The following is a 26,187-nucleotide window of genomic DNA, read 5'->3' as shown; positions in this document are numbered from 1 at the left end:
TAAACCCACACATCTATTGTCAATTGATTTTCAATAATAGTGCCAAGACCACTCAATGGGGAAAGAATGATCTTTTCAAATAATAGTGCTTGGAAAACTAGGTATCTGAGTGCAAAAGAATGAAGTTGGACCTTTACCTCACACCACATACAAAAATTATCTCAAAATAGGTCAAAGACCTACATGTAAAACCTGGAGCTAGAAAACTTAACAGTAAATCTTTATGACCTTGGATTTGGTAATGATTTCTTAGATATGACGTTAAAGAACAAACAACAAAAGAAAAAAACTGGGCGCCTGGGTGGCTCAGTTGGTTAAGCAACTGCCTTCGGCTCAGGTCATGATCCTGGGGTCCTGGGATCGAGTCCCACATCGGGCTCCCGGCTCAGCGGGGACCCTGCTTCTCCCTCTGACCCTCTCCCCTCTCATGCTGTTTCTCTCTCTCTCTCTCTCAAATAAATAAATACATAAAATCTTTAAAAAAAAAGAAAAAATAAACTGAACTTCATCAAAATAAAAAAACACTTCTGTGTATCAAAGGACATTCTGAAGAAGGTAAAAAGATGACCCAAAGAATGAGGAAAAAATATTTGCAAATCATATATTTCTTATAAATCTAATGTCCAGAATATACAAAGAACTCTTAAAACTCAACAATAAGAATATATGGGTGAAGGATAACGGGCAAAGGACTTGAATAGACATTTCTCCAATGAAGACAAGCAAAAACCAACAGGCACACGAGAGGTTCAACATTATTTGTCATTAGGGAAATGCAAATCAAAACCACAATGTGATACCACTGCACATCGGGTGGCTTTTTGCGGGGTGGGGGTATAACAAGCACTGGCAAGGAGGTGGAGAAACTGGAATCCCTCGTGCAGTGCTGGTGGGAGTATAAAATTGTACAACCACTGTGGAAAACAGGTAGTTCCTCACAAAGTTAACCACAGAATGACCCTATGACCCAGCAACCCCACTCCTAGGTATATACCTGAAAGAATTGAAGACACGTTTACAGATAACCTTGCCCAGATATATACATAGCAGATAAAAAAAAAAATGGGAACAATCCAGATGTCCATCACCTGGGGAATGAATAAACAAACTGTGGTCTATCCATACAACGGAATATTATTCAACCCAGAAAGGAAAGAAGCACTGTCGCTCTGCTACAACGTGGATGACCCTTGAAAACATGACGATTCCTAGTGAAAGAAGCCAGACATAAAAGGACAAGTAGCTTATGATTCCATGTATACGAAGTGTCAAGAAAGGGCAAATCCACAGAGATAGGAGAAGCAGATTGACGGTGACCAGGGCTGGGAGAAAAGCATGAACGGGGAGCGACTGTGTGATGGGTACTGAGATTCCATTTGGGTGACAAGAATGTACTAGAATGAGTGGTGATAGTTGAATGAAGTTAAAGTCACTGAACTGTACACTCAAAACGGTTAAAATGGTGAGTTTTATGGTATGTGACTGTTGCCTCAATATTTTAAAAAAAGAAAGGAAGGAAATACATTTGAATGATAACCTCTGGTGATGCTGTTATTTCACTGCTGTTATTTTCCTGTCTACAAAGCACTGAAATCTCTCTTGTCACTGTGTGAAGCAAGCCTCTCAAAACTGTGTGTGCACACAGGTCTCCCGGGGATCTTGTGCAGATGCGGATTCTGACTGAGCGAGGCAGGGTGGGACCCGAGAGGCTGCATTGCCTGCAAGCCTCCCCAGACCTCCCTTTGAGCAGCCAGGCTCTAAAAGTCAGCAGCAGCCCAAGGGGGTGGACAGATGGAGCAGTTCACCAAATCTGCGAGGCCGACCCCGAAAAGACTCTTGCTTCTGGATGCCCTCCCCCAGAGGCCTTCGTAGTGTAGGACAGACTTACCCTAAAACAAGTATTTATTATCTGAAGTTCAGATTTCCCTGACTGCCCCCTATTTTTATTTGCTAACTCTGAAACCCCAGCCTGGGGTGGAGAAGGGTTGGAGCTGTGGTTGTCCAGGCGACCTGTGCCCAAGGGGCTCAAAGCCACTAAGGGCAGCTGGCTTGGTGGTCCTGTGGACTAAGGGAGAGTCACCAACACGGCTCACTCCACAGCTGGCCTGCGCTGGGGCCAGCCTCGCCCACTGCCCTTGGGTCTGTTCCGCTCACCTGGCCACCTCCTGGCAAACAGACTCTCAGAGCTGGCGACCTGGTCCAACCGCACACGGAGTAGAAGAATCCCCTCCAGGACATCGCTGCCGGGCAGCCCTCCCAGCTGACCAACCATGGTCAGGAACTAAGGGCCAGGGGGCAGTGTGCACAGTCGCGACTGCAAGGAATTTGCACCAGGCCGACTGAGATTTGAGTGGAGGCTTGGGCGAGTTATTTACCTTCTCTCTGGGCCTTGACACCTACCTGTAAAGGTAGATAACACCTTCTATTCCCCAGTTCTGATGACGAGATGAAATCCCATCTAAAAAGCGCTCAGGGGCGCCTGGGTGGCTCAGTTGGTTAAGCGACTGCCTTCGGCTAAGGTCATGATCCTGGAGTCCCGGGATCGAGTCCCACATCAGGCTCCCTGCTGATCGGGGAGTCTGTTTCTCCCTCTGAACCTCTTCCCTCTCATGCTCTCTATCTCTCATTCTCTCTCTCTCTCAAATAAATAAATAAAATCTCAAAAAAAAAAAAAAGCGCTCAGAGCCTGGCACCCATAAATGCTCAAGATATTGGGGAAACCATTGTTTCTTCTCTTTCCCTCCCATGATGCCCAGCACGGTGCTGAGCACAGCAGGCATCGCTTCTCGGCCTTTTGGCTAAGATCAAGTGTGAGCACAGCAGGCATCAACACGTGTTTGTGGGGTTGAACAGCAGGAACATTCTGGAACAGTGAAGAGTCACATGCTCTGACCGAGACAGGGGACCTACGTACACCTTCCAGCTCTGACCCTCATTCTTTGTGACTTGAGGTTAAGTCCATTTCTTTCTCTATGCCCCGGTGTCTTTGTCTGCAAGATGAGCAGTGGGGTGAGCAACCATCTGCATAGTCTCTCACAGTGTGTCAAGCTGCTAAGCTACCCATTCCACAGATGAGGAAGCCCGAGGCTACTGACTTGTAGTAAAGGCATGACAGCACCTAGGCCTTCTTACACCCGGTGCAGTTCTCCAGGAGAAGCCTGGCCTGTGATGCTCCTCCTCCTCCTCAACTGCCCATTAGCCCCAGTTCTGAGCTGGAAGGGGAGGGGCATTGTGGATGGGGTCTGTGCCTCACCTGGCTGGCCTCAGTGGGGCGGAGTCCATGGGGACAGGGCAGCTCGGAGATCCCAGTGTTCTCCCCAAGGCTGTGGTGAATCCTCTTGCCTTTTGTCTCTGGTTGGGCCGGCTCTGGACTATTCCATGCTATTCCGTTGTCACTGGCAGGACAGGGCTCGGTGAAGCTGGACCCAGTGTGTCCCAGCCCCTCCCAGTCCCTGTTGTCTTTCTGCAGGAGCCAGAGCTTATGTGTTCATCTCTTGGGATGTTGAGTCTACCCAGCCTTTTAGGCATCAGGGCTGCTGGCCCCAGTAGAGAGGTGCTGTTGTCTGTGCTGCTTCCAGGCCCCAGGCTGGCGGTGACCCTCCCCTCCCTTGGCCAGATATGCCAAGCCTCCTCCTTTTCTCTCTTGGCTTCTGCCTTGTTCTTTCTGTGATTGGCCCAAGAGGGGGGTGAGGGCTGGCAGGTACCCTACATAGAGGCTGGAGGCAGCATCCAGGGCTGGTTGGCCCACCCGAGGGCCCCCTGCCCACTGCCCCCAGCCAAGCTGGGTCCTCTTCTTCCTGCCCAGCTGAGGCAGGGCCTGGAAGGGCACAGTGGCAGGCCCTCTGTGATGCTCCTGTTGCCATGGTGATCCCAGATGAGAAGGCCGTCGCATTCTGTCCCGGGAACCCCCACCCATCTTCCCAGCTCTGTTTTGCCTGTCTCTAAGAGATGGCTCTCTGCTGGTGGCCTCAAGAGCATGGGTTCTGCTGCAGTCAACGTGTCTTCTGTGCACCCCCTATCCCTTGGACCTCCCTTTAACGCTAACAGAAACCACTACCCTAACAGGTAAGCCTCCACCCCTCAGAAACTGACCTGCACTGGGGAGGTGTTGGTGAGTCATGGAAAAGCCACAGGATTCAAAATGAGAAGACCCAGATTTCAGTCCCAGCCTGGCCTTTTAGAGCTGTGTGACCTTGGACAAGAGAGGCCTTGAGCTTCAGCGTCCCCCTCTGGAAAATGTAGATGATGAAACCTTACTGAACTGTCCCTCAGGAATGCCTATGTGACTTTGCGTGGGCTTTCCCTTCTATGTAATACCCTTCCATCCTCCTCAGCTCAGGCAAACTCCTACCCATGCCTCAAGACCCAGCTGAAATGCTCCCTTCTCTGTAAACGCTTCTCTGAGCTCTGTGGCCTTGACACAGATATTAGGACTTGCCATTTTGTGTTAAAGTTACATGTTTCCTTTATTTTTATTTAACTAGGAATTTCTGGACGCAGGAATCAGATTAGGCTTAGTTCTGGCATCAGAAATGGTTTGTTGGGTGACTGGGTTGGACCCCATCCTTGCAGGGTTCAATCCTGGGGCTTTTTGTCCAAGCATAGCTTCGGCTGGTCAGTGCCTGCTGCAGCCTGCCTGAGACGCACCTGGCTGGCTGGGGACATTTTCATGGCCGAGACCCAGTGGAAGAGACCCTGGCTTATGCCTGGGGTCTACTCGTCTTAGCACTGGGGTGCAGCCAGGAGCACCTTCTTATGAAGTGTCTCTGTGGATGTCCTGGGGCACCTGGGAAGGGAAAGGGGCTGGTACAGTGCGGTCAGTGGGTCCTGGTGGGACTTTTGGGACACTGACGAGAAACCTGCGGTTCAGGGAAAAGAGCAGGAGGACTTCAGCTGCCACTGCGTCTTCCAACTCCCTCTTATAGCTCTACAGCTGCTGGTCAGGGTCAAGGAGATGAGGGAAAGACATCCAGTGTCAGCTCCAGGGTCCCTATGGACTCCGACCGGCTAACAAGGCTTCCAGGGCCAGAGCCAGCTAGGCAAGGGCGCCCTCCAGTGGTCACCATGGGGGAGGCAGGAACCTGATGGCACAGAAAGAGAGGCGTTTCGTCCATTCCTTCAACTGACATGGAGTGGGCATCCCCGTGCCAGACGTGGTGAAGGCACACGTTTCAATTTAACATATTAATCGCCTGCTAAGTGGAAAGCTCTCTCTTGAGTGTTGATATGTTTTGGTGGGGGAAAAGGAAATACAGGGTAGGGCATTATCCCTTACAGCAGTGATTCTCCACCCATGCTGTCCTTTGGACTTGCCTGGGGAACTTGAGAAAATGGCCACGTCTGGGACCTGCCAGCCCAACCGAATCTGGAGGGGTCGGGCAGAGGTGCCAGGGCCAGGCAGCCAGGCATGAGAACCACCGGTTTGGAGAACTGACGAAATTGTTACCCATCATTCTCATTGCTGACGTAGGTGTTATTGTCCCATTTTCCGGATGAGGAGACCGAGGCTCAAGTTAAGGACAGCGATGGGAAAGGTGTTTCCCACAGGCAGCAGCGGGGTAGCAAATACTCCTAAAAGGCCGTTGCTGATCTCTGAAGACTCCCTCATAACTGCGATGCCATTATTTTAGCTGTGATTAGAAAAGTATCCAAGGTTGTTGTGAAATAATCTTTTGCCCCAGGCAGACAATTATAAAGGCAAGAGTGGTGTGCACAAAAGTCACCTGCAGGGGCGCCTGGGTGGCTCAGTCGGTTGGGAGTCGGCCTTTGGCTCGGATCATGATCCCTGGTAGGGAGCCCCCCCATCAGGCTCCCTGCTCAGCTGGGGGGGGGGCAGTTGCTTCTCTCTCTTCCTCTGTCTGCTGCTCCCCCTGCTGTGCTCTCTCTCCTTCTCTGTTAAATAAATAGGTGAAAAATCTTAAAAAAAAAAAAGTCACCTGCAATCTCAGCATTGTTAACACTTAGGAGTATGTCAGGGAGAGGGAAAAAGCGAGGCGACGGAGGAGGAGTGGGAGAGAGGAGGGAGGGGGAGGGGAGGGAAGGAGTGGATTTATTTTAAGGCTTGAGGTCATATTGTAAATCAGGGGTTCAGAAAGTCCGATCTGAAGGCCACTGGCATTATAATCCTCCTCCTCGCCCCCCGCCGTGCTCATTAGAGATGTAGCGCGCGCGCGCGCGCGCACGCGCGCGCACACACACACACACACACACACACACACACACACACCCACCCCGCCGTGGCAGAATCAGACTCTGGAGAAAGATCCCGAGAAGGTGCACGTTTCCTATACATTCCAGACCATTCTCATGGCCACTCACTGAAGACCAAGAGCCACTGCGGCTTCAAGCTTTCACAAGAGGAGCCCGTTCTGGACACCCATCACTTCCAGTGGCTTAGGAGGGCCCTCGTGTATAGATTGATGGATTAAAATGTTTGGAACCAGGTGCTGAGCTATTAACCGGCTGCCCTTGGGGACCTGGGTACATACTCCCATTTTGCATAGACACCAGGGCTGCTGTGTCATCCCGCACCAGGCCCAGCCCCCACACGGCAGCCTCCTACCCCCGCACCCCACCCCCTCTTTCCATAGCTGTGAACCAACCTACCAACTGGATTCTACCAGCCAATCACAGCCTGAATGACCTATGATGTCACCACCAGCCAATCAGGGCTCCTCACCAGCAGGGGCGGCCCGCTGTCGCCCTGAGAAAGGTGATGAGGTCTAAAGCAGTACCATCCTTTTTGGAGAGGGATACTGAGGCCTAGGAAGGAGCAGAGGACCACTAGGGTCACCACACACACAGGTGGCAGAGCCAGGACTAGAAGCCAGGGCTTCTGACTGTGGTCCAGTGTTCTTTCCAGTGCCCTCAGAACTGCCAAAGCCCCATTGGCTGGCCCGCGGCTCCCGCTGTGTAGCTCCAGACAGGGCCTGGCCCCATTCCCCACAGCTCTCCTCGCAAGACCTCAGTGGTCAGAAACAGATCCTTCCAGGGGCGCCTGGGTGGCTCAGTCGTTAAGCGTCTGCCTTCAGCTCAGGTCATGATCCCAGGTCCCGGGATCGAGCCCCACATCGGGCTCCCTGCTCAGCGGGAAGCCTGCTTCTCCCTCTCCCACTCCCCTGCTTGTGTTCCCTCTCTCGCTGTCTCTCTCTCTCTCTCTCTCTCTCTCTGTCAAATAAATAAAATATTTTTAAAAACGGCATCATACAATATATGGCCTTTAAAAAAAAAGAGAAGAAAAGAGAAAGGAAACAGGTCCTTCGATCTCCGTATTTGAGGGCCCAGAGAAAATGGCAGGATTGGGCCCATGGTGGAGGGGAGCTGCCCCAAATTCTAGCCCTCAGCTCAGCACCTTCCCCCCAGCACCGGCAGGAATTAGAGGGGCCCTGGCCAGGCGGCGCCGGCCGCTGCTTAGGTGCAGATTATGAGAGGGGCCCAAACAAGGCTCCTTTGTGGAAGCCCTGGCTGAGGGAGTCAAGTGACCGCTTAACACACGCATGCGCAGGGCCAGCCCCTAAGAGCGGGCACTGGCCACAGAACCCCCAAGAGTCCCACGGGTCCAGTGGCCAGAACTATTGTGGGACTGCCTGAGAAGACTGGAGCCCTTCTTGTGAGTAGTGGTCGGCGGAAGCAGGCTGGGCCGGGGCTTTGAGGGCTTACGGGGTGGACGGTGGTCCCTGCATTGGTGCGTGGGATGTCCACCCACGGGCAGCATGTGTGCGCGTGGGGGGGGGGCACCTGTGCAAAGTCTCCGAGGTGGGAATGAGCTTGGTGTGCACGGGGCACAAAGGCACAGCTATGGAGCCCCATCCGCGCAAGCAGGGAGAGGGCGGGTGTCCGTCATTGCTTCGAGAAGCTCTGACGGAGCACCTCCTACGAGAGGGCAGCAGAAGCTTCCGTGCGCGGGAGGGAATGGTCAGTAAACCAGCAGACGTCCTGCAAAATAGCATTTCAAGCAGAACAAGATACATGCTGTGGACAGAAATCGACAAGATGAGGGGTCAGAGAGTACCAGTGGCACTGGGATGTTATCTACAGGGACCGTAGTTGGGAACACCCTTTCTGGGCAGACAGCCTGACGTGGGAATGAGCCATACATTAGATGAGAGAGAGCATCTTCCAGGCAGAAGGATTAGCAAGTGGAAAGGCCCTGGGGTCACTGTTCAGTAAACATTATTTGAGCATCTCTACCAGCCAGCCTCTGTTCTGGGCATTGGAGACAGGGCAGTGGACAAGACTGACCAGGCCCCTTACCAGTCTTGCTCCAAGGTGGTCGTGGGTGCTTAGGGAGCTAATGAAGAAGATAGGCTCAGAATGCTGCCTGGCTCAGGGGACCATGCCCAGCGTGTGGACTTTGCTTTTGCTGTTGTCGTTGCCTTCGTCATACAACTTAAGGGCGCAGACCTGTCTGTCTTCCCTGTCAAGGCTGTGGGCAGCTTGGGGCTCTCTTCCCTGGCTTCCCATGTCCCACAGGCAGGAAGAGCCGAAAGGGCCCTTGAGGCCCTCATCCCCCTCCCAGTGTCCAGACAGGAAAGCTGAGGCCCGGAGCAGGGAAGGGTCCCGGCTAAGATCACTCATGGGGCCCAGACAAGCCCCGAACAAGCCCCCCATAAGTGTCTCTCCCTGTCTACTAGGACCCAAGCCCACTTGCTGCAGTCCAGTGCCCGGCCATGACCGTCACCTACTCAAGCCAAGTGGCGAATGCCCGCTTAGGCTCCTTCTCTCGCCTGCTGCTGTGCTGGCGAGGCAGCATCTACAAGCTGCTCTATGGCGAGTTCCTCATCTTCCTGCTCAGCTACTACACCATCCGTTTCATTTACAGGTGCAGGGGGAAAGGCTGGGGCTGGGGCCCGGGAGGCGTACAGCTGGGGCTTGGAACAACTAGCCAGCCATGCAGGGGGCCAATGTACCAGAGCCGGCTAAGGCTGACCTGAGCTCCTGGCCAAGCCCTGGGGGTGGGGGTGGGGGGGCCGGAGGTTGGGGGCTGGGGAGGAGGTAACAGGAGGCAACCTGCAGGCTGGGAGTGTCTTTCCTCCAACCCAGGGAGAGGCCTCTGGAATCCAAGCCTCATCTGGTGCAACTCCGCCAGCCTGTTTTCCTGAGTCCCGCACAAGCTCACAGGCCCGGACTGTATTTTCCCCCCAATAAAAATGTTTACTTAAATAAAATATAGGAGAGATATAATCATAGAATATATGAAAGCATTCTGAATGGAAAAAGCATTAATGACTGAAATGGATTGAAAAACTATTAAATACAGAAAATTCTTGATTCGTAATTACAATACCAATAGTAAAGCATATTGGTTTTCTTTGGTTGTTACTCGGGCACCAATATACTTTAAAAAAAATTAGACTTTATTTTTTAGAGTTTTAAGTTGATAGTAAAATTGAGCAGAAGGTAGAGAGCGTCCATATACCCCCTCGAACACACACAACCGCCCCCACTACCAATATGCCACAGCCAAGTGGCACATTTGTCATAATAGATGAACCCACATGGACACACCATTATCACCCAAAGTCCACAGTTTACACTAGGGTCCACTCTTGATGTTGTACATTCTGTGGGTTTGGACAAATGGCATTATCTACCATTCTAGTATCATACAGACTAGTTTCACTGCCCTGAGAACCCTCTGTGCTCACCTATTCATCTCTCCCCACCGTATGTTTTTTTAAAGATCAAACACTTCTTGAACCTGCTTTCAAACTGTCCTTTGGATCCTTTAAAAGGGTCAGTGGTGCCCAAAAGTAACTCCCTGGGCAGGACCTTCCTCCTATACCTCACAGAAAACCTCCTGAGGGGCCTCTTGCAGCCGTGGAGCAGATGCGCCCTTGGGGTTTGGGGTTGCCAGAGAAGGAAGTGGGATCTGGCTCAGGCCAGAGGAGGGGGCCCCAGGCAGGGCCAGTGAAAGGGACAGGGAAGTGGTGCGGTAGCAAAGAGGCAGCCACACTCCTACCCTAGGCGTGGCTGGAGTCAGTACCGACCTCAGCCATGTCCTCCCAGTGTCTACACACCCCCCCACCCCCCACCCCCCAGGATGGCCCTCACCGAGGAACAGCAGGTGATGTTTGAGAAACTGACTCTGTATTGCGACAGCTACATCCAGCTCATCCCCATTTCCTTCGTGCTGGGTGAGCTCCCCTTTTGGCGCGTCGGGACCCCAGTGGCTGCTCCAGGCTCCACACAGGTGGACTACGAGGAACTAGCTGGGGAAGGCCAGTGGCGTGTCAGTGCCTCTCGGCAGTTCAGGGAAATGGGGAGATGCAGCCAGACGGACTGATGTTAGACATTAGGAAGGACATCCTAAGTTAGCACCGAAGACCCCAGCTTCTGAGGGCACCGGTGACATAGTCCCCGGAGCCTCTGAGCAGGAGGGGAGGGTTCTGGCAGATTCCTGGGATAGGCAGTGGCCCCCGGGGGAGAGAACTCAGGCTCTTGCGCCTTCGTGCGGGGCTTTGATGGTCTTCCGCTCCTCAGAGCCTTCCAGGAGGGTCGGGGCTGGGCCTGCTCCCCATCAGAAAGATGGAGAAACCGAGGCACCGACCTCGCTTGGCTCTGGCCGCAGCCCGGGCCCTCGGCCCCCCTCCCCCCGCCCCCCGCCTCTCCTGCCCAGGCTTCTACGTGACGCTGGTCGTGACCCGCTGGTGGAACCAGTACGAGAACCTGCCGTGGCCCGACCGCCTCATGAACCTGGTATCAGGCTTGGTGGAGGGCAAGGACGAGCAAGGCCGGCTGCTGCGGCGCACGCTCATGCGCTACGCCAACCTGGGCAACGTGCTCATCCTGCGCAGCGTCAGCGCCGCGGTCTACAAGCGCTTTCCCAGCTCCCAGCACCTGGTGAAAGCAGGTGGGCGGGGCCGGCGGGGCCCGGGGCGGGGCCCGGAGCGGGGGCCAGGAGCGGGCCCGGGCGGGGCCGGAGCAGATGGGTGGAGCCCGAGGCCTCCGGGCTGAAGATTGGGTGGGGCCAGGAGCGGGGTGGGGTCGAGACCTCGCCGAATTGGGCGGGGCGGAGTCGGGGGCCTGAAGATGGGTGGGAGCGAGGCCCGGAACCTCGCGAGAGCATAGCGGTTTGAGGTAGGGTTAAGGGCCCTTGAGGGATGAGGGAAGAGTGGGTACGGAGGGCCGGGGGCGGGGCCTTGGGAACTGGTGAGAAAGTACCGGTCTGCCTCCCTCTGCCCTTTCCCGTCCAGTTCTACAGTTTTCAGTCTGCATTTCTGTGACCTCCGTCTCTGACCTTTCCTGACCTGGTCCTGATTAATAAGACAGTTCTCAGGCCAGAACAGCATGGAGGATGGCAAAGGAGCTCCGTGGTCCCAGTGAGCTTGGGCCTAAATCCTGGGCTTCGGCAAAGGCCTGGCCACCCCTGCCAGCCATCCGTTCTGCGGGCTCCCCCACCCACTGCCTTCTTCACTCCACCCCGCAGGCTTTATGACCCCCGCGGAACGCAAGCACTTGGAAAAGTTGAGCTTGCCTCACAACACGTTCTGGGTGCCCTGGGTGTGGTTTGCCAACCTGGCAATGAAGGCATGGATTGGAGGTCGAATCCGGGACCCTGTCCTGCTCCAGAGCCTGCTAGACGTGAGCTCACTACACAGATGGGGCTGATGCAGAGTGGGGACGGTTGTGGCCCAGGTGGAACAGTTTCCTACAAAGACGGGGCTTGAGGCTCTTCCTAGAACCTGCCTTGGTATTGTAGGATTTTGACCCACAGGATTCCACAACCCACGGTAGCCCCTCCCCCAAATTCCCCTCCCACTTCCTCTCTAAAGGGAGCCTCTGAGATCCTAGCTCCTCCTTTTTGATAGATGAGGAGGCTGAGGTGCAGAGAGGTTAAGTGAGCTCCCGCTGACTACATAGTCAGGGCTGGACCATGAGCGCCAGACCCTGGCACCTGGGGAAGAGCTGAAGTTGAGCCTGGGAGAGCAGATGGTGGTCAGAAAGCCAACCCTCCATTCTGCTCCCCAGGAGATGAACATCTTGCGTACTCAGTGTGGACACCTGTTTGCCTACGACTGGATCAGTATCCCGCTGGTGTACACGCAGGTGAGGACCAGGCCAGGGAAGCTGCCCCTTGGGAAAATGGGGGTACTGGGAGGACTCAGGAAACAGCCTGCGATGGGAAGGGCTCACTTAGGGGCTTAGAGGCTCACCCTGGGATTTAGGTCTGGACTTTGCAGATTCTCTCTAGTGACAAGTTTGAAGAGTCCAGGCTTCTGCCTGGTTCAGCCCAGTGGAGGGAATGTGAATATCCCCATTTTATTATTTTTTTATTTATTTTTTAAAGATTTTATTTATTTATTTGCCAGAGAGAGAAGGAGAGTACAAGCAGGGGGAGTGGCAGGCAGAGGGAGAAGCGGGCTCCTTGCTGTGGGACTCGATCCCAGGACCCTGAGATCATGACCTGAGCCGAAGGCAGACGCTTAACCATCTGAGCCACCCAGGCCCCCCGGATATCCTCATTTTAAAGAGATCGCGGAGACCCAAAGTCATAGGACTGTGCGAATCAGAGCAAGGCCTCCCAGCCTAGGGAGCTTCCTGATTCCAGGACCCCAGCCAGCCCATTTCTTTTTTTTTTTTTTTAATTTTTTATTGTTATGTTAATCACCATATATTACATCATTAGTTTTTGGTGCAGTGTTCCATGATTCATTGTTTGTTCATAACACCCAGTGCTCCATGCAGAACGTGCCCTCCTCAATGCCCATCACCAGGCTAACCCATCCCCCTACCCCCCTCCCCTCTAGAACCCTCAGTTTGTTTTTCAGAGTCCATCATCTCTCATGGTTCGTCTCCCCCTCTGACATACTCCCCTTTTCTTCCTCTCCTGTTATCTTCTTCTTTTTCTTTTTTCTTAAAATATGTTGCATTATTTGTTTCAGAAGTACAGATCTGTGATTCAACAGTCTTGCACAATTCACAGCACTCACCATAGCACATACACTCCCCAATGTCTATCACCCAGCCACCCCATCCCTCCCACCCCCAACCACTCCAGTAACACTCAGTTTCTTTCCTGACCAGCCAGCCCATTTCTGCCGCCACCCTCTTTTCCCGCCCAGGTGGTGACCGTGGCTGTGTACAGCTTCTTCCTGGCTTGCCTGATTGGGCGGCAGTTCTTGGACCCAGCCAAAGCCTACCCTGGCCACGAGCTGGACCTTGTTGTACCTGTTTTCACATTCCTGCAGTTCTTCTTCTACGCCGGCTGGCTGAAGGTGAGAGTCTCTGCGGCCAGACCGGCTGTGGTCGTGGCTTGTGGCTAGAAGGGTCAAAAATCTTTTAAAAATAAAATAAAAATAAAAGCGAGAGTGAACAAAGAGGGAGAGCACAAGGGCTGGGGAAGGGAGGCAGAGGGAGAAGCAGAAGGCCGGGGCGCCTGGGTGGCTCAGTCGTTAAGCATCTGCCTTCGGCTCATGTTGTGATCCCAGGGTCCTGGGATCGAGCCCCGCATCGGGCTCCCTGCTCTGTGGGAAGCCTGCTTCTCCCTCTCCCACTCCCCCTGCTAGTGTTCCCTCTCTCGCTGTGTCTCTCTCTGTCAAATAAATAAATAAAATCTTAAAAAAAAAAAAAGAATTATGGAACTCCAGGGAAGATACAGTGAGGGGAGGGACCAGTGGTGACTGTGTGAGTGACAGACTCAAGGACAGCTCTGGGTGTACAGGGAGCAACGGGCTCGGGAGAGGGGCTTGGGCTCAGTGTCCTGAAGGGAAGGGGACTGTGTGCGGGTGCCTATGAGTGTGGGTGGCTGGAGCCCTTACATACTGGCTTTGGAGATGGTGGTCAGGCAGGAGGGGCATCTTGGGGGGCATGGAAAGAGCAGGAGCTGAAGTTCAAGGGCAGGGAGCAAGGCTGCAGGGAATCTACCTGACGACTTCAGAGCCTCACCTCTCCACAAGGTGGCAGAACAGCTCATCAACCCATTTGGAGAGGATGATGATGACTTTGAGACAAACTGGATTGTCGACAGGAGCTTGCAGGTATTTGGGAGCCTGTCCTGTGGACCTTCCCTGAACTGGACCCAAGGAGGGGACCCCACAGTTCTGTAGGGAGACCTTACAGTGAGTTGCCACCCCCACCTCCCAGCCAACCATTCACTCACGGGATTCTCACCCCAACTTCTGAGGTTGCAGATAGGCATCAGTCTCTCCGTTTCACAAGTAGGGAAACCGAGGCCCAGAGAGAGGGAAGTGACCTTTCCAGGTCATCTAGCAAGATCACGGTCCCGCTTGGGCTGTCCTGTCTCTTGGACTTCTCCTTCTGTACCTGGCAACCAGGTGTCCCTGCTGGCTGTGGACGAGATGCACCAGGACCTGCCCCCGATGGAGCGGGATATGTACTGGAATGAGCCAGAACCACAACCCCCCTACACAGCTGCTTCCGCCCAGTCTCGTCGAGCCTCCTTTTTAGGCTCCACCTTCAACATCAGGTGAGCAGTGCCAGGGAACCACTTTGGTGCATAGAAAAGCCTATGCACAAGAACTTGGAAGGAAAAGCACTAGTTAATCAATATTTATTTATTTATTTATTTTTAAAGATTTTATTTATTTATTCATGAGAGACAGAGGGAGAGAGAGAGAGAAGCAGAGGGAGAAGCAGGCTCCCAAGGAGCAGGGAGCCCGATGTGGGACTCGATCCCAGGACCCTGGGATCATGACCTGAGCCGAAGGCAGACGCTTAACCATCTGAGCCACCCAGGCGCCCTAGTTAATAAATATTGACGCATGCTAGGTGCTGGGAACTCCGCTAAGCTCTTTATATAAACTCTCTTTTTCTTCCCAATAACCCTGGTTTGATATCTCCAGTTTTCAGATGATTAAGTCCAAGTTCAGAGAGGTTAAATAGGTTGCCCAGCCCAGGATCACATAGTTAACAAGCAGTGTATGCGGACCAGGTATGTCTGCTTCTACCTCCACACCCTTAATCCTTACCTTCCTTGTACTGCTTAGTAACTCCTAAAGCTATAAGGGCTTTTAGGTACCTCCAGCCGAAGCCCCCCATGTCCAGAGTTGGAAACTGAGGCCCAGAGAAAGAAGAGACTTACTCAAGGGCTGACAGTGATCAGTGATGCAGTTGGAATGTTAGAGCCTGGTCCAGAACTACGTTTTCTGATGGACCAGGGTGTTTAGATGGAGAGTGAAAGTGGGCGGGGGGGTTCCCCTGGGATGAGGGTGGGGCAAGCATGTGCCAGCAAGAGGATGATTCATCACAGGTACCTTCTGGGTAGATTCTGGGCTAGAGTATAGGCCTCAGGTCACCCACAGAAGCCAAACTTTCCTGCCCATGGGCCCCATTTCCCTGATTTGGTCTGATTCCCTTGTGAGTTGGAGCTGGGCCACAGTGGCCCGAAGGGCCATCCCAGAGAGCCCTTGCTCCCCTGTAGGGCAGTGGAGGGGACTTTGGAGAGTCCTCTGTGTGTCAGGGTCCATACCATCCAGGTTTTCTTCCACAGATTTAAGCAGTTTTCTTTTAAAAATGAAATACCCTACTAAGCCATAATTTGAATTAGCTAGAGTCCCTAATGGGTGTGAGGAAGGTTTGAAAAAGTGATCAAATGAAGGATGGAGGCTTGCTTAGGTCAGAGACATTTCTGGAAGTTTCTCTCTCAAATAAATAAAAATCTTTTAAAAATAAAATAAAAATAAAAGCGAGAGTGAACAAAGAGGGAGAGCACAAGGGCTGGGGAAGGGAGGCAGAGGGAGAAGCAGACTCTCTGCTGAGCAGGGACCCTGATGTGCGGGGCTCTATCCCAGGACCCCGGGATCACGACCTGAGCCGAAGGCAGATGCTTAACCGACTGAGCCACCCAGGCGCCCCTGGAAGTTGCTTTTGAATTCCCTATGGTCTGTGCTCTAGCAGCTGAGGGTTGGGTGGGAACAGAGGGTACTAATACATAGGCCTTGTCTCCAAGGAACAATTTAGTGAGGGGCTCAAACCCAAGGTCCAAACTCTGATAGACGGTACAAGGTACTAGATGCCTGGGAAAGAGCCACAGCATAGAACAGAGACCACCTCTGGCCTGGGAGGTGGCCTCTGGCTGGACCCGGAGCTGGGCCTCGAAGCATGGGGAGAATGTGGACACCGGCAAGGACAGGCCACATTCTGGGCTAATGGGCTTTCTCCTGCCGAGTAAAGGCTTTGGGCTCCCAGGAAGCCACACTTCTTTGTGGATGCTGCTCCCCAGCTGGAACCGCAAACCCCTGGCCCACCCAGAGTCACTCCTGGGCCTCATCTGACCCACCACACCCGGGACCAGTAGTTCAGGTCGCTTGGAGGGAGAGACGTTAAAGAGAAGATGCGCCCGGCTAGGGAGTTTAGTGAACTTGGGCAAGAGGGGGCCACAGAACAGTGAGGTGAGCCGGGCTGGGAAGGAGTAAGAAGGCAGTGCAGTACAGGATGGGTCGGGAGAGAGGGGAGTCCAGGCACTGTGAGGAACAGTGTGTCCTTGGCTTTGGGCCAAGAGGAGGGAAAAGGGGGTAAAAGAGAAGTCAAGTCCGGCTTTGGTCCTTTGTCCCCTACTTAACCCCGAGTCTCATGCCTCTTTCCAGTCTGCATAAGGAAGACATGGAGGAGGAAGGCCCTCACACTGGCATCATTGGCCGCTTCCTAGGGCTGCAGTCCCATGACCACCATCCCCCCAAGGCAAACTCAAAGACCAAACTACTGTGGTCCAAGAAAGAAGGCCTTCTCCATGAGGGCCAGCCCATGAAATTCGGGGGTGCCAGGCAGCACTCTAGGGACCAAGAAGACAGCAAGACCTGGAAGATTAAGGAGGATGCTTTCGAGACTGCTGCACTGTACGGGAGGTCAGGCTACCACAGTGCCCCACAGACACCCCTCAGCCACACACCTATGATCTTCCCACCTGGACAGTCCGCACCAAGCCTTCGCAGAGTCTTGGGCATAGACAGCGCTGTCAAAGACCAAAGCCTACAGCCTATGACTCCAGGGACAAAGACCAGTTTTGAATTGCTCTCAGATAGTATCGGGTCCTCAGCAGAGGACCCAGAATCGGGTCACACGAAGAGGAAAACTGTCGAGTTTAACCTGACGGGCATGTTGGAGACCCCTGAACATCATCTTGGAGAATCACATTTGGACCAGTCAACTAACCTACACACTGTACTCAGAGGTCATGAGGATCCCTATTGGGCCTTGGAAAACAGGTCTGTCTTCCACCTTAACCAGGGTCACTTCACCTTCCCCCCTCCCATATGGGTGGGAAATACCACCACCTTCCCTTGCTGTGATTCTGCCCTTCTTCCACCTTCCTGGGAGCCCATTTTCCTATGGTCCCGTCACTGCCAGAGCATGCTGGACTTACACCCAGCATTGGCTTGGGGCACACACCTGGCCACCTCAGCAAGGGCCCAAGTTTGAGGGCTTTAGCTCATTTCACTGGAGCCTGACATCATCACTAGGAAAGAGCTCCCTGGGTGCCACGTGAAGGTGAGATTGCTCTGACGGGGACCATGCCTGGTGGCCACTAGGCCACACTTTTAAGTAGTCACATGTTATTCCTGGACCAAGCTCAGAGTAGCAGATGCAAAACCATGAGGAAGAACTGGGCGCTCTGGGCTGTACCCCAAGAGCCCCACTCACTGCCCAGGCAAAGCTCAGAGAGAGCATATGAACACTCCCCCACAACTTCTCAGTACTTCTGGAAAGCGTTAGACCCCTGGGAACTGGCAGATGGTTAAGGTGAGGGCATCCAGGTCCCTTGGGGTATCTCACTGCTTTGGGATACTCAAAGACTTCTGAACATAAATTTTCTTCATGCTTCCTTGGGGTCAATCCACAGGGGTCACAAAACCATTTCCCTACATTCTGGATTTTACCCAGTTAGATCCCCCGTACCTCCCCCGCCCCACCCCCCATCATGTAAGAACTGGAACTAGAACTTCCTGTTTTCTATTCTCAAGCAGTCCCTTCTGTGGTCAAAAGTTCTTAGATACAGAAACTTCTACAAATCTGCAGTTTGTCCGGGAAAGGACGTTAATATGTAGTTGTTAGCAAGTAGAGATGGCTCTTCAGTCTCCTGACACTACTCACTGATTTTAGGGGCCCTAACTCCGACGATTGAAATGATTATCTTCCATACTCACATTGAAAACTTTCTCCAATTCTCTCTAGGGATGAAGCACATTCCTAGCCTGTTTCCCAAGGGGGGGAACACTTCACCGGCCTGGTCCTACCTGCATGTACACCAGCAGGACACTGATCCAGTCTGTCATGCAGCTGTCCACACTGAAGAATGTGTTTGTAGGACAGCTTTAAATGGTTAGCTTAATGGATAAGAAGATCCATATAGTTTCAGGACTACTTAAGCCTCTAAATGCCTTTTGCACATTAAAAAATTATGAGAAGCTGGAATGGACTACTGGAAACATGTAATTCAAAACATCCAATTCAGAATTCAGAATCAGGAGTCCGTAAGTCCCAACACACCCAGCCTTGATACCTTTTCCACACTAAGGACTTTTTACAAACCCTCCCAGATATTTCATTTTTTTTTTTTTTTTTACTGTGGCTCAACTATAGCACTTGAACAGATTGCAAAGACAACCTAAATGCATTTCTAGCCCATCCCACAAACTCAGAAGACAACAGCTGGGTACCAAATTACTTTATTTGAAGAATGGTACAAATGAAAGAAGTTAAGTAGATGTTTTGGTACAACTTATAGAAAAGGTAAAGGTAACCCCAACATGCATGCACTGCCTTGGTGACCAGGGAAGTCACCCTTGTGGCTATGGGAAGACAGCCTAAGGCTTAGCTTTCACTATCACTGTTTCCCAAGGTGTGCTTGTCAAAGAGATACTCTGCCATGCCAGATTCGGGAGCCCCCATCTTGCGCAGGTTGGTTACGTGGTCACCCAATTCTTTGATGGATTTCACCTGCTCATTCAGGTAATGAGTCTCAATGAAGTCACACAACTGGAAAACAGAATGGGGAAGAACGTTAATGGTTGGTTAAGTTTTCCCAGCCCCTAAGAGGCAAATGACTTCCTCCATTCACTCCCACATTGCCAATACTTACATGGGGGTCACTTTTATCAGTGGCCAGTTTGTGCAGTTCCAGTAGTGACTGATTCACGCTCTTTTCCAAATGTAATGCACACTCCATTGCATTCAGCCCGTTCTCCCAATCATCACGGTCTGGTTTCTGAATGAGAAGAGGTCACATCAATGCATCTGCAGCCTCTACCAATTAATCCACAAGTTAGCAAGCACCTAACATGTAACCACTGCGCTTTGGCAAAGGGACATCCAAGTTTCTCCAAAGGTTTCAAATTTAACATCCTTGCCCATTACTGTCCGCCTCTTTTAGCTGAGATGGTAGGCCCCAAAAAAAGCACAGAAGCCAAAAGTACCCTCATTTTATAAGGGCAACTGCTAGTGTGAGTGGTTTCTGACACCTGAAGACTGCTAGATCATGAAGCAGGGGATTTCTAGGATCTTTTGTTCACCTTGATATCCTGAAGGAAGATTCGGCCACCTCGTTGGTTCTGCAGCTTCATCAGTTTCTCAGCATGTTCCCTCTCCTCATGAGATTGGTGAAGAAAATATTTGGCAAAGTTCTTCAAAGCCACATCATCGCGGTCAAAGTAGTAAGACTGAAAGAAGAACACGAACATGTTCTGTTAAAAGGCACTCTGCCACCTAGCCTTTCTAAAGGGGTCTGCGCTGAAGGAGACAGACGGGCAGACTGTGTTCCGGGACTGAACACTAGTCAGTCTGTACTCTAAAACGCAAAAGCAAAACTTGGTCCTTGAAACAACTGGAAGTTTACTACAAGGAACCTTTAGGATTATCATGGGGAACTGCCCCCAGCATGGAATTTCTTAAGGCTCTGTATTAGCGCAAAGTTCTTCCAGCCAGTTGTCAAATTTGATTGGAGAGGGTGTGGGAGTATTTACCCTGTACAAATAGTGCCTTCTCTCCCTACTGACTAACCCATGTTAAAATATGAGCTTGCCAGTTTACAGCTTTAATTTCTAAAATTAACCCGTTAGGCAAGGGGACAAATGTCGGCAACGCTAATGTACGAAAAAATTTCCAGAAGGCAAAAAACCCGATTCAGTTTTAGGCACTTGCTGTGTGTATTCAGGTGTTCCTGAAATGGAAGGGCAGTCGGGGAAATCCAGGCCTGTTTTCAAATCCATCTGGAACTTGTCTATTCTTGGATAATTTGCACAATCATAAGACAATTCTAAGAAACTCCCACCACACCGGCTAAAAATAGTATTTTGGAAAAGGGATTCCATCGATCAGTGCATGGAAAAATTCTTTGCCCAGTAACCGCTGGTGTAGTTTATCCAGAAACCACGGGTGCAATTAGCGGGCCACAACTCTCAGGCACAAAAAGTATAAAGAATTAAGTGCCGGAGGCAAAAAGACGGATGACTAAGACAACTGTGTCCCGCAGAAGGGGAGATTTCCATGTGGAACTCAAGAGATAAGCAAACAGAGGGGTGGCGACGGCTGCTCGGAGAGTGGTCGGCCCGTGGGAGATAAGCCACTTAGCACCAGCTCCCCCCACCACCCCAGTTGCTATTCGATACCATTTCCCAGCAGGCTCCGCCATACCCGGGGGAGGGGGGAGGGGGGACGGGGCCTGGACCACTTGGCCCCCATTACCCCAGCAAACGGAGGGCCCCAGGATCACGTGATTGACGCAGAGGAAGGGATGGAAACGCAAAAACCCACTTTCCTAATGGCAGGACTGTACAGGTTGCAACCGCTCGAAATCGAGGATTTCAAGAAACTAGGCTCTCTTTAAATATAGAGCGGTGCGCAGAGGCGGCCCTCGCCTAAAAGGACACCCTCCCAAGGGACAGTGGGAACGGGCGAGTGGGCCAGAATTTCTGCGCAAGCCCTGGTAGACCTCGAGCAGCGTCCATTTTCCAGCAGGACGCGCGGAGGCGGGAGAGCCCGCGCGTTAGCCACACCCCCGCGCCGCCCCGCCCCGCCGCCCCGGGAGGCCGCCCCCGCCCGCGGGCCGGCGCTCACCATGGACAGGTAGACGTAGGAGGCGTAGAGCTCCAGGTTGATCTGGCGGTTGATGGCGGCCTCAGAGTCCTGGTGGTAGTTCTGGCGCACCTGCGAGGGGGACGCGGTCGTCATGGCGGCGGCTGAGAAAAGGCGGCGGCGAGCGGCGGCGGGGGCCTTGGAGCGGTCCGAGGGCGCGACGAAGAGATGGCGGAGGGCTGGCTCTGAACGGCCGGCCCGGGTGGGGGACGAGCGCCGGGTTCCGTCCAAGCACTGTTGAAGCAGGAAACCGCGGCGACTCTCGGCGGAGACTGTGGCGCAGACGGCTGCGGCCCCCTACTTATAGCGGGATCGGGCGTCAGGCTCCCTCCGGCCAATCAAGCCGCCTGCCCTCCGTGCCGAGCCCCGCCTCTTCCGGTGGGCGCGCGGCCCCCGCCTCCGGGGCGGTGGGGGAGGGGCGGCGCCGCCCGGGAGGCCGCGCGTGTCCGGCCGCGCGTGTCCCGCCGCGCGTGGGGTCCAGTGGGCGTCCTTGCGCGCCCTGGCGGTGGGGCCGTAGGGAAGACGTGGGGACGGGCGCGAAGCCCAGCGCCGAGCCCTGGGCCCAGGGCGTCCTGGGTCTCGGAACCGACGGAAAGCGCCCCTGGCCCCGGGGGCGTCGGGGCGAGTCTGAGCCCCCCGGCGGGCTCCGTGAGACTCTTGGCCAAGGGCATGTTAACAATCCGAGCGGTAGGCCAACAGTTCGCACCCCCGAGGTGATTTCCTCCTTTCGCAAATTGTTAAGTGGAAACCTGGGCCCTAGGAGGTCGTGTGAGAGGTGGAGCTGGGAAAGGGTTCACTTTCTCCTCCTCATGGTCTATCTAGGAGCAAAACGCGGGCGCAGTGACCGCCCCCCCACCCCTCGTCCCCATTGTCCCCCGCCCCTCCGACTCTGGCGACCCCGTCCGCCTTTGGCTGAAAGCAAATATGGCTCCTTGTGCAGATTATACAACAAAGGCTGGGCGGGCCGTGTTTCCCGAGAGACACGGAGAGCGCCTTCCCGGAGGGAGTCTTGGGGGTGAGCCACCTGGGCTTCTGAGAAAATCGGGAGAACGGGGGTTAGAAAAGAAAGGAGAAGCCACTTGGATCTGGAGACAAAGCCATGAGGCCATTTTGAAATGGCCTCTTTTACCGGCCCCAGTAACGGGAGACTCAAGCTTGAGGAGCCACCTCCTGGGGTTACCCTTGGAGAGAAGTTGATGGGGCTGAATGTGCCACAGACGTTACAGGTGCAGGAAACCCTGGAAGGGCAGGGCCACTGAGTGTGGCTTGCAGCTGCGTCCCAAGCACGGAATGGGTGTGAATTCGAGGGTGGCGGAATTGGAGCTAGGTTCGGGCTCCTTTCTTCCAGTCCGCCAGTCGGCTGGCTTCGAGGTTCACTCTTCTTAACCATGTCCTTCGACCTATCCAAGACCCTTTTCGGGATGCTCACAAACATGAAACTGGAAGCTGAACTTCCCAACCTTACGAAAGGAAGGAACACTACTAAAATATTAAAATATGTTGCTGATGGAATTATGGTGACTTCTCTTTCTTGGGTCTTTACTATATTCGTTTCAAAATGAACATGTTACTTTCAGGAAAAAAAATTTTAGTGGGGCTAGAGCTACAAAGAAATAAGCAGAAGGCTGCGGGGAGAGTGTAGACAAGGGGTGCCTTACTCAGTCTGGGATAGAAGGTCAGGGAAGGCTTCCCTAGGAATGTGACAGTTGAACTAAGTTTGAAGAAAAAGCTGGAAGGAAGGTATAGAGTGGAGGTGGGAGATAGGGAAGGGAATTCCAAGCAGAGAGAACAGCATGGGCAAAGGTGTAAGTGTGTGGAAATGCATGGCCTGTCCAAGGCACCTTAAGAAAACGTGTTGGCCTGGAGAATGCCAGAAGGGTGGTACAAGGTACAGGATTGTGTGCCATAAAAAGGGGTTACATTTTATTCTGGGCAATCCGGAGACACTAAGGGATTTCTGACCAGGGAGATACCTGGTTAGAAATCTTGTGCTATTAGGGTAAGACTACAGCAAAGTCATCAGATGCAGAACTCTCCTATATAACGGGAAAAACACGGGTTAGAAAATGCAATGAAAAAAAAATATTTGGGGGGCGCCTGGGTGGCTTGGTCGTTAAGCGCCTGCCTTCGGCTCAGGTCATGGTCCCGGGGTCCCGGGATCGAGCCCCACGTTGGGCTCCCTGCTCCACGGGAGGCCTGCTTCTCCCTCTCCCACCCCCCCTGCTTGTGTTCCCTCTCTCGCTGTGTCTCTCTCTGTCAAATAAGTAAATAAAATCTTTAAAAAGAAAAAAAAATATTTTTAATTTACACTGGCAACAAAAGCTTAAAGTACCTAGGAATAAAGTTAACAAGAAATATATGAATATGAGAATTATAAATGTTTGCTGCTGGACAGAAGACTTGCATAAAGGAAGAAACGCCATGTTTCTAGATAGCCAACCTCAGTTTTGTAAAGATGTCAGTTGTCCCCAAAGAAACCTATACATTCAATGCAATTTCTGTAAAACTCCATGGTGTTTTTTGGAACTTGACAAAATGATCCTAAATTTTATTTGGAAGAATGTGTGTGTAGAATAGCTGATGAGCAGCTGGGGGAGAAAAGGTTATGAGGGTAGATTTACCTTCCCTGATATTAAAAAAAAAGTACCATAAAGTACTCTAGGCAGTTGGTACAGGCACAGGAAGTGTTAACAGTCTTACCCACAAACTTATGGGAACTTGGTGGATCCTAAAGTGACATTTTGAATTTGGGGAGAAAGAGTGGGTTCAACAAATGATGTTGAAACAATATATAGTCATGTGGACAAAAATGACTCACTGAATTTCAAAACATGTTCCAGACAGATTAAAGATCCAAGCCTTTAGGGGCGCCTGGGTGGCTCAGTCAGTTAAGCGTCTGCCTTTGGCTCAGGTCATGATCCCAGGATCCTGGGATCAAGCCCAGCTTCGGGCTCCCTGCTGTACGGGAAGCCTGCTTCTCCCTCTCCCAGTCCCCCTGCTTGTGTTCCTGCTCTCACAATCTCTCTCTCTCTCTCTCTCTCTCTCTCTCTCTCAAATAAATAAATAAATAATCTTAGGGAAAAAAAAAGATCCAAGCCTTTAAAAAACAAAACCCCTATGACGTTCCTAGAAGAATATATAGAAGATTATCTTTTAGAATTCCGGGGTAGGGAATGTTCTTTTGAGGTTTTCAAAAGCCATAAATGGGTGGTTGGCAGATTTGACTACTTAAAAAAAAATGAAAAGTTGGACGGCCAAGAGGTTCAGCAACATGGAGGGCAGACGAGAGACTCTGGGCCATGCAGGAGCCTGAGTGGTGCCCGGCCACCATGGGACGATAGCAAAGGGCAACCGACTATAGCATTGTGCCAAAGAAAAAAGCCAGAGTCTTCAGAAGAGAAAGAATCTGCCAAATAAGGGCAAATCGATGACGCTCCAATTTCTGAAAGAGCTCCAAATCGTAACAAGTTTGCAAAACCGAATGTTACTAGACTACCTTGGTGATTAGCTGCACTTGATTACGGGAAAGAGATGAATTTAGAACAGAATTGGTCCATTGGCAAGAGGAAAATAGAGAATCCAAAATTTCTGGGACTTGTGGTATTGAAGTTAGAACTGTGTGTCTTTTTCAACTAGTAAAAAACTCGAGAAATATTTTGAGCAACAAAGGCTGATTATGGTGAATCCTCAAGACAATGACCAAATCAAGGACATGGCTGTCACACAGTTGGTGAAAATGAATTAAAATTGTTCCTAGTAAGTCCTTTCAGTTGGACAAAGCACTCAGGGCAAAAGAACAGAGGGTATGGGGCGCCTGGGTGGCTCAGTTGGTTGAGCCAACTGCCTTCGGCTCAGGTCATGATCCTGGAGTCCCGGGATTGAGTCCCTCATCGGGCTCCCTGCTCAGCAGGGAGTCTTCTTCTCCCTCTGACCCTCTTCCCTTTCATGCTCTCTATCTCTCATTCTCTCTCTCTCAAATAAATAAATAAAATCTTAAAAAAAAAAGAACAGAGGGTATGGTCCTACAAAAATTTGATAAGCCAAAGATATATGTAGTTACATCTTTGAGGGAAGCATACCTAGAAGAAAAATTGTGGGTGTAAACTATAAGAATATGGAGCAGACTGGAATCAAGTAAGTAAAAAGCCAACAAAATTGTTCTTTTCTTTGCAAAATGAGTGATTTAATTTTTTTAAAATGAATTACAATAAAACACACAGAATCTTAGGTGAATTTTGACCCTTGAATACAGCGGAAACAAGATACAGAACATTTATTTCCATTATCCTAGAAAGTTCCTTTGTATCCCTTTCTAGAAGGTTTCCCCTGTACCCCTGCAAGACAACCACTCTTCTGATATTTTTTCGATATTGATTAATTTTGCATGTTCTAGAATTTCATATACATGGAATCCTACAACAAGCTGTAGGACAAAAAATACTGTAAAGCAAGTTAAAATACAAATGGCAAATTGAGTTGGTATTTGTAGCTCCGTAAGTAGTGAAGATGCATAACTACGCTATATTATATTTGTGTGGGTAATTATATATTATATACACATAGGTCACTCTTTGATTGTCTTTCCAGCTATCGGATACTGTAAGCTCCTGGAGGGCAGGTGTGTTTCTGTGTTCTTCATCCTGCACTTTCAGCATTTTGCAAGACGCTTGTTAGTAGGTGCTCAGTATTTGCTGAGCCGACAGATGGCTGCAGGACTGAACGTGGAGGATGGATCACAGTCAGGCAAGAGGCTGGGTACCAGCTGGGAGGCAGCAGCCCTGGTTCTCCGCAGAGGGGACAGCAAGCCGATGTGAGATATGGAGGAGACAGAACAGACATGGTGAAGTGGCCGATTGGGTAACATGAAGGGTGGAAGCGAGGGGTGGGAGGTGGGCGAGAGAGCCCCCGGTCTTCAGGCCTGGGAGCTGGATGGCTACTGCCATTCACTGAAAACGGGACCACAGAACGAAACGCAGGCTGGAGGGAAGGCAAGCTTGCTTTTGGACTGGATGTCTTGAGTTTCAGGGCCTCCAGGACATCCAGGTGGAAAGAGCCCGCAGGGAGTTGGACCCACCTGAAGGAAGGTGGTCTGTTGCAGAAAGTTGGTTTCATGAGTCAGTATTGGCTCCGTGCTTGGGTACAACAGATGCGGTGGCA

At 51.9% G+C, this 26,187-nt stretch overlaps 2 protein-coding genes across 2 annotated transcripts; one reads left to right on the top strand and one right to left on the bottom strand.

Moving 5' to 3' along the window:
- The first annotated feature begins 8,669 nt into the window (after window positions 1-8,669).
- Window positions 8,670-18,363, top strand: BEST1 (bestrophin 1). The gene is made up of 10 exons (XM_028118212.2): window positions 8,670-8,821; window positions 10,042-10,136; window positions 10,619-10,852; window positions 11,429-11,583; window positions 11,971-12,048; window positions 13,065-13,217; window positions 13,899-13,979; window positions 14,277-14,428; window positions 16,548-17,165; window positions 18,133-18,363. The coding sequence occupies exons 1-10, from the start codon at window positions 8,670-8,672 to the stop codon at window positions 18,149-18,151; spliced, it is 1,737 nt and encodes a 578-aa protein (XP_027974013.2). The 3' UTR covers window positions 18,152-18,363.
- Window positions 18,364-18,610: 247 nt separating this feature from the next.
- FTH1 (ferritin heavy chain 1) lies at window positions 18,611-21,212 on the bottom strand. Its single transcript, XM_028117994.2, has 4 exons — window positions 21,013-21,212; window positions 19,470-19,616; window positions 19,040-19,165; window positions 18,611-18,936 (listed from the first exon to the last, which is right to left on the bottom strand). The coding sequence occupies exons 1-4, from the start codon at window positions 21,124-21,126 to the stop codon at window positions 18,772-18,774; spliced, it is 552 nt and encodes a 183-aa protein (XP_027973795.2). The 5' UTR covers window positions 21,127-21,212; the 3' UTR covers window positions 18,611-18,771.
- Between the last annotated feature and the right edge of the window lie 4,975 nt (window positions 21,213-26,187).

Source organism: Eumetopias jubatus, unplaced genomic scaffold (genome assembly GCF_037043125.1).
Source record: "Eumetopias jubatus isolate StellerSeaLion01/CBP00866 unplaced genomic scaffold, mEumJub1_p1.0 scaffold_13, whole genome shotgun sequence".
Lineage (NCBI taxonomy): Eukaryota > Metazoa > Chordata > Mammalia > Carnivora > Otariidae > Eumetopias > Eumetopias jubatus.
This window is presented reverse-complemented; position numbering and strand designations above follow the sequence as displayed.

Coding starts and splice junctions, on each gene's coding strand:
- BEST1 (XM_028118212.2), top strand. CDS start 8,670: ATGACCGTCACCTACTCAAGCCAAGTGGCGAATGCCCGCTTAGGCTCC. Junction 13,218..13,898: donor TCTACGCCGGCTGGCTGAAG/GTGAGAGTCTCT, acceptor CCTCTCCACAAG/GTGGCAGAACAGCTCATCAA. Junction 13,980..14,276: donor TTGTCGACAGGAGCTTGCAG/GTATTTGGGAGC, acceptor CCTGGCAACCAG/GTGTCCCTGCTGGCTGTGGA.
- FTH1 (XM_028117994.2), bottom strand. CDS start 21,126: ATGACGACCGCGTCCCCCTCGCAGGTGCGCCAGAACTACCACCAGGAC. Junction 19,617..21,012: donor CCTACGTCTACCTGTCCATG/GTGAGCGCCGGC, acceptor TTCTTCTTTCAG/TCTTACTACTTTGACCGCGA. Junction 19,166..19,469: donor TCTTCCTTCAGGATATCAAG/GTGAACAAAAGA, acceptor CTTCTCATTCAG/AAACCAGACCGTGATGATTG.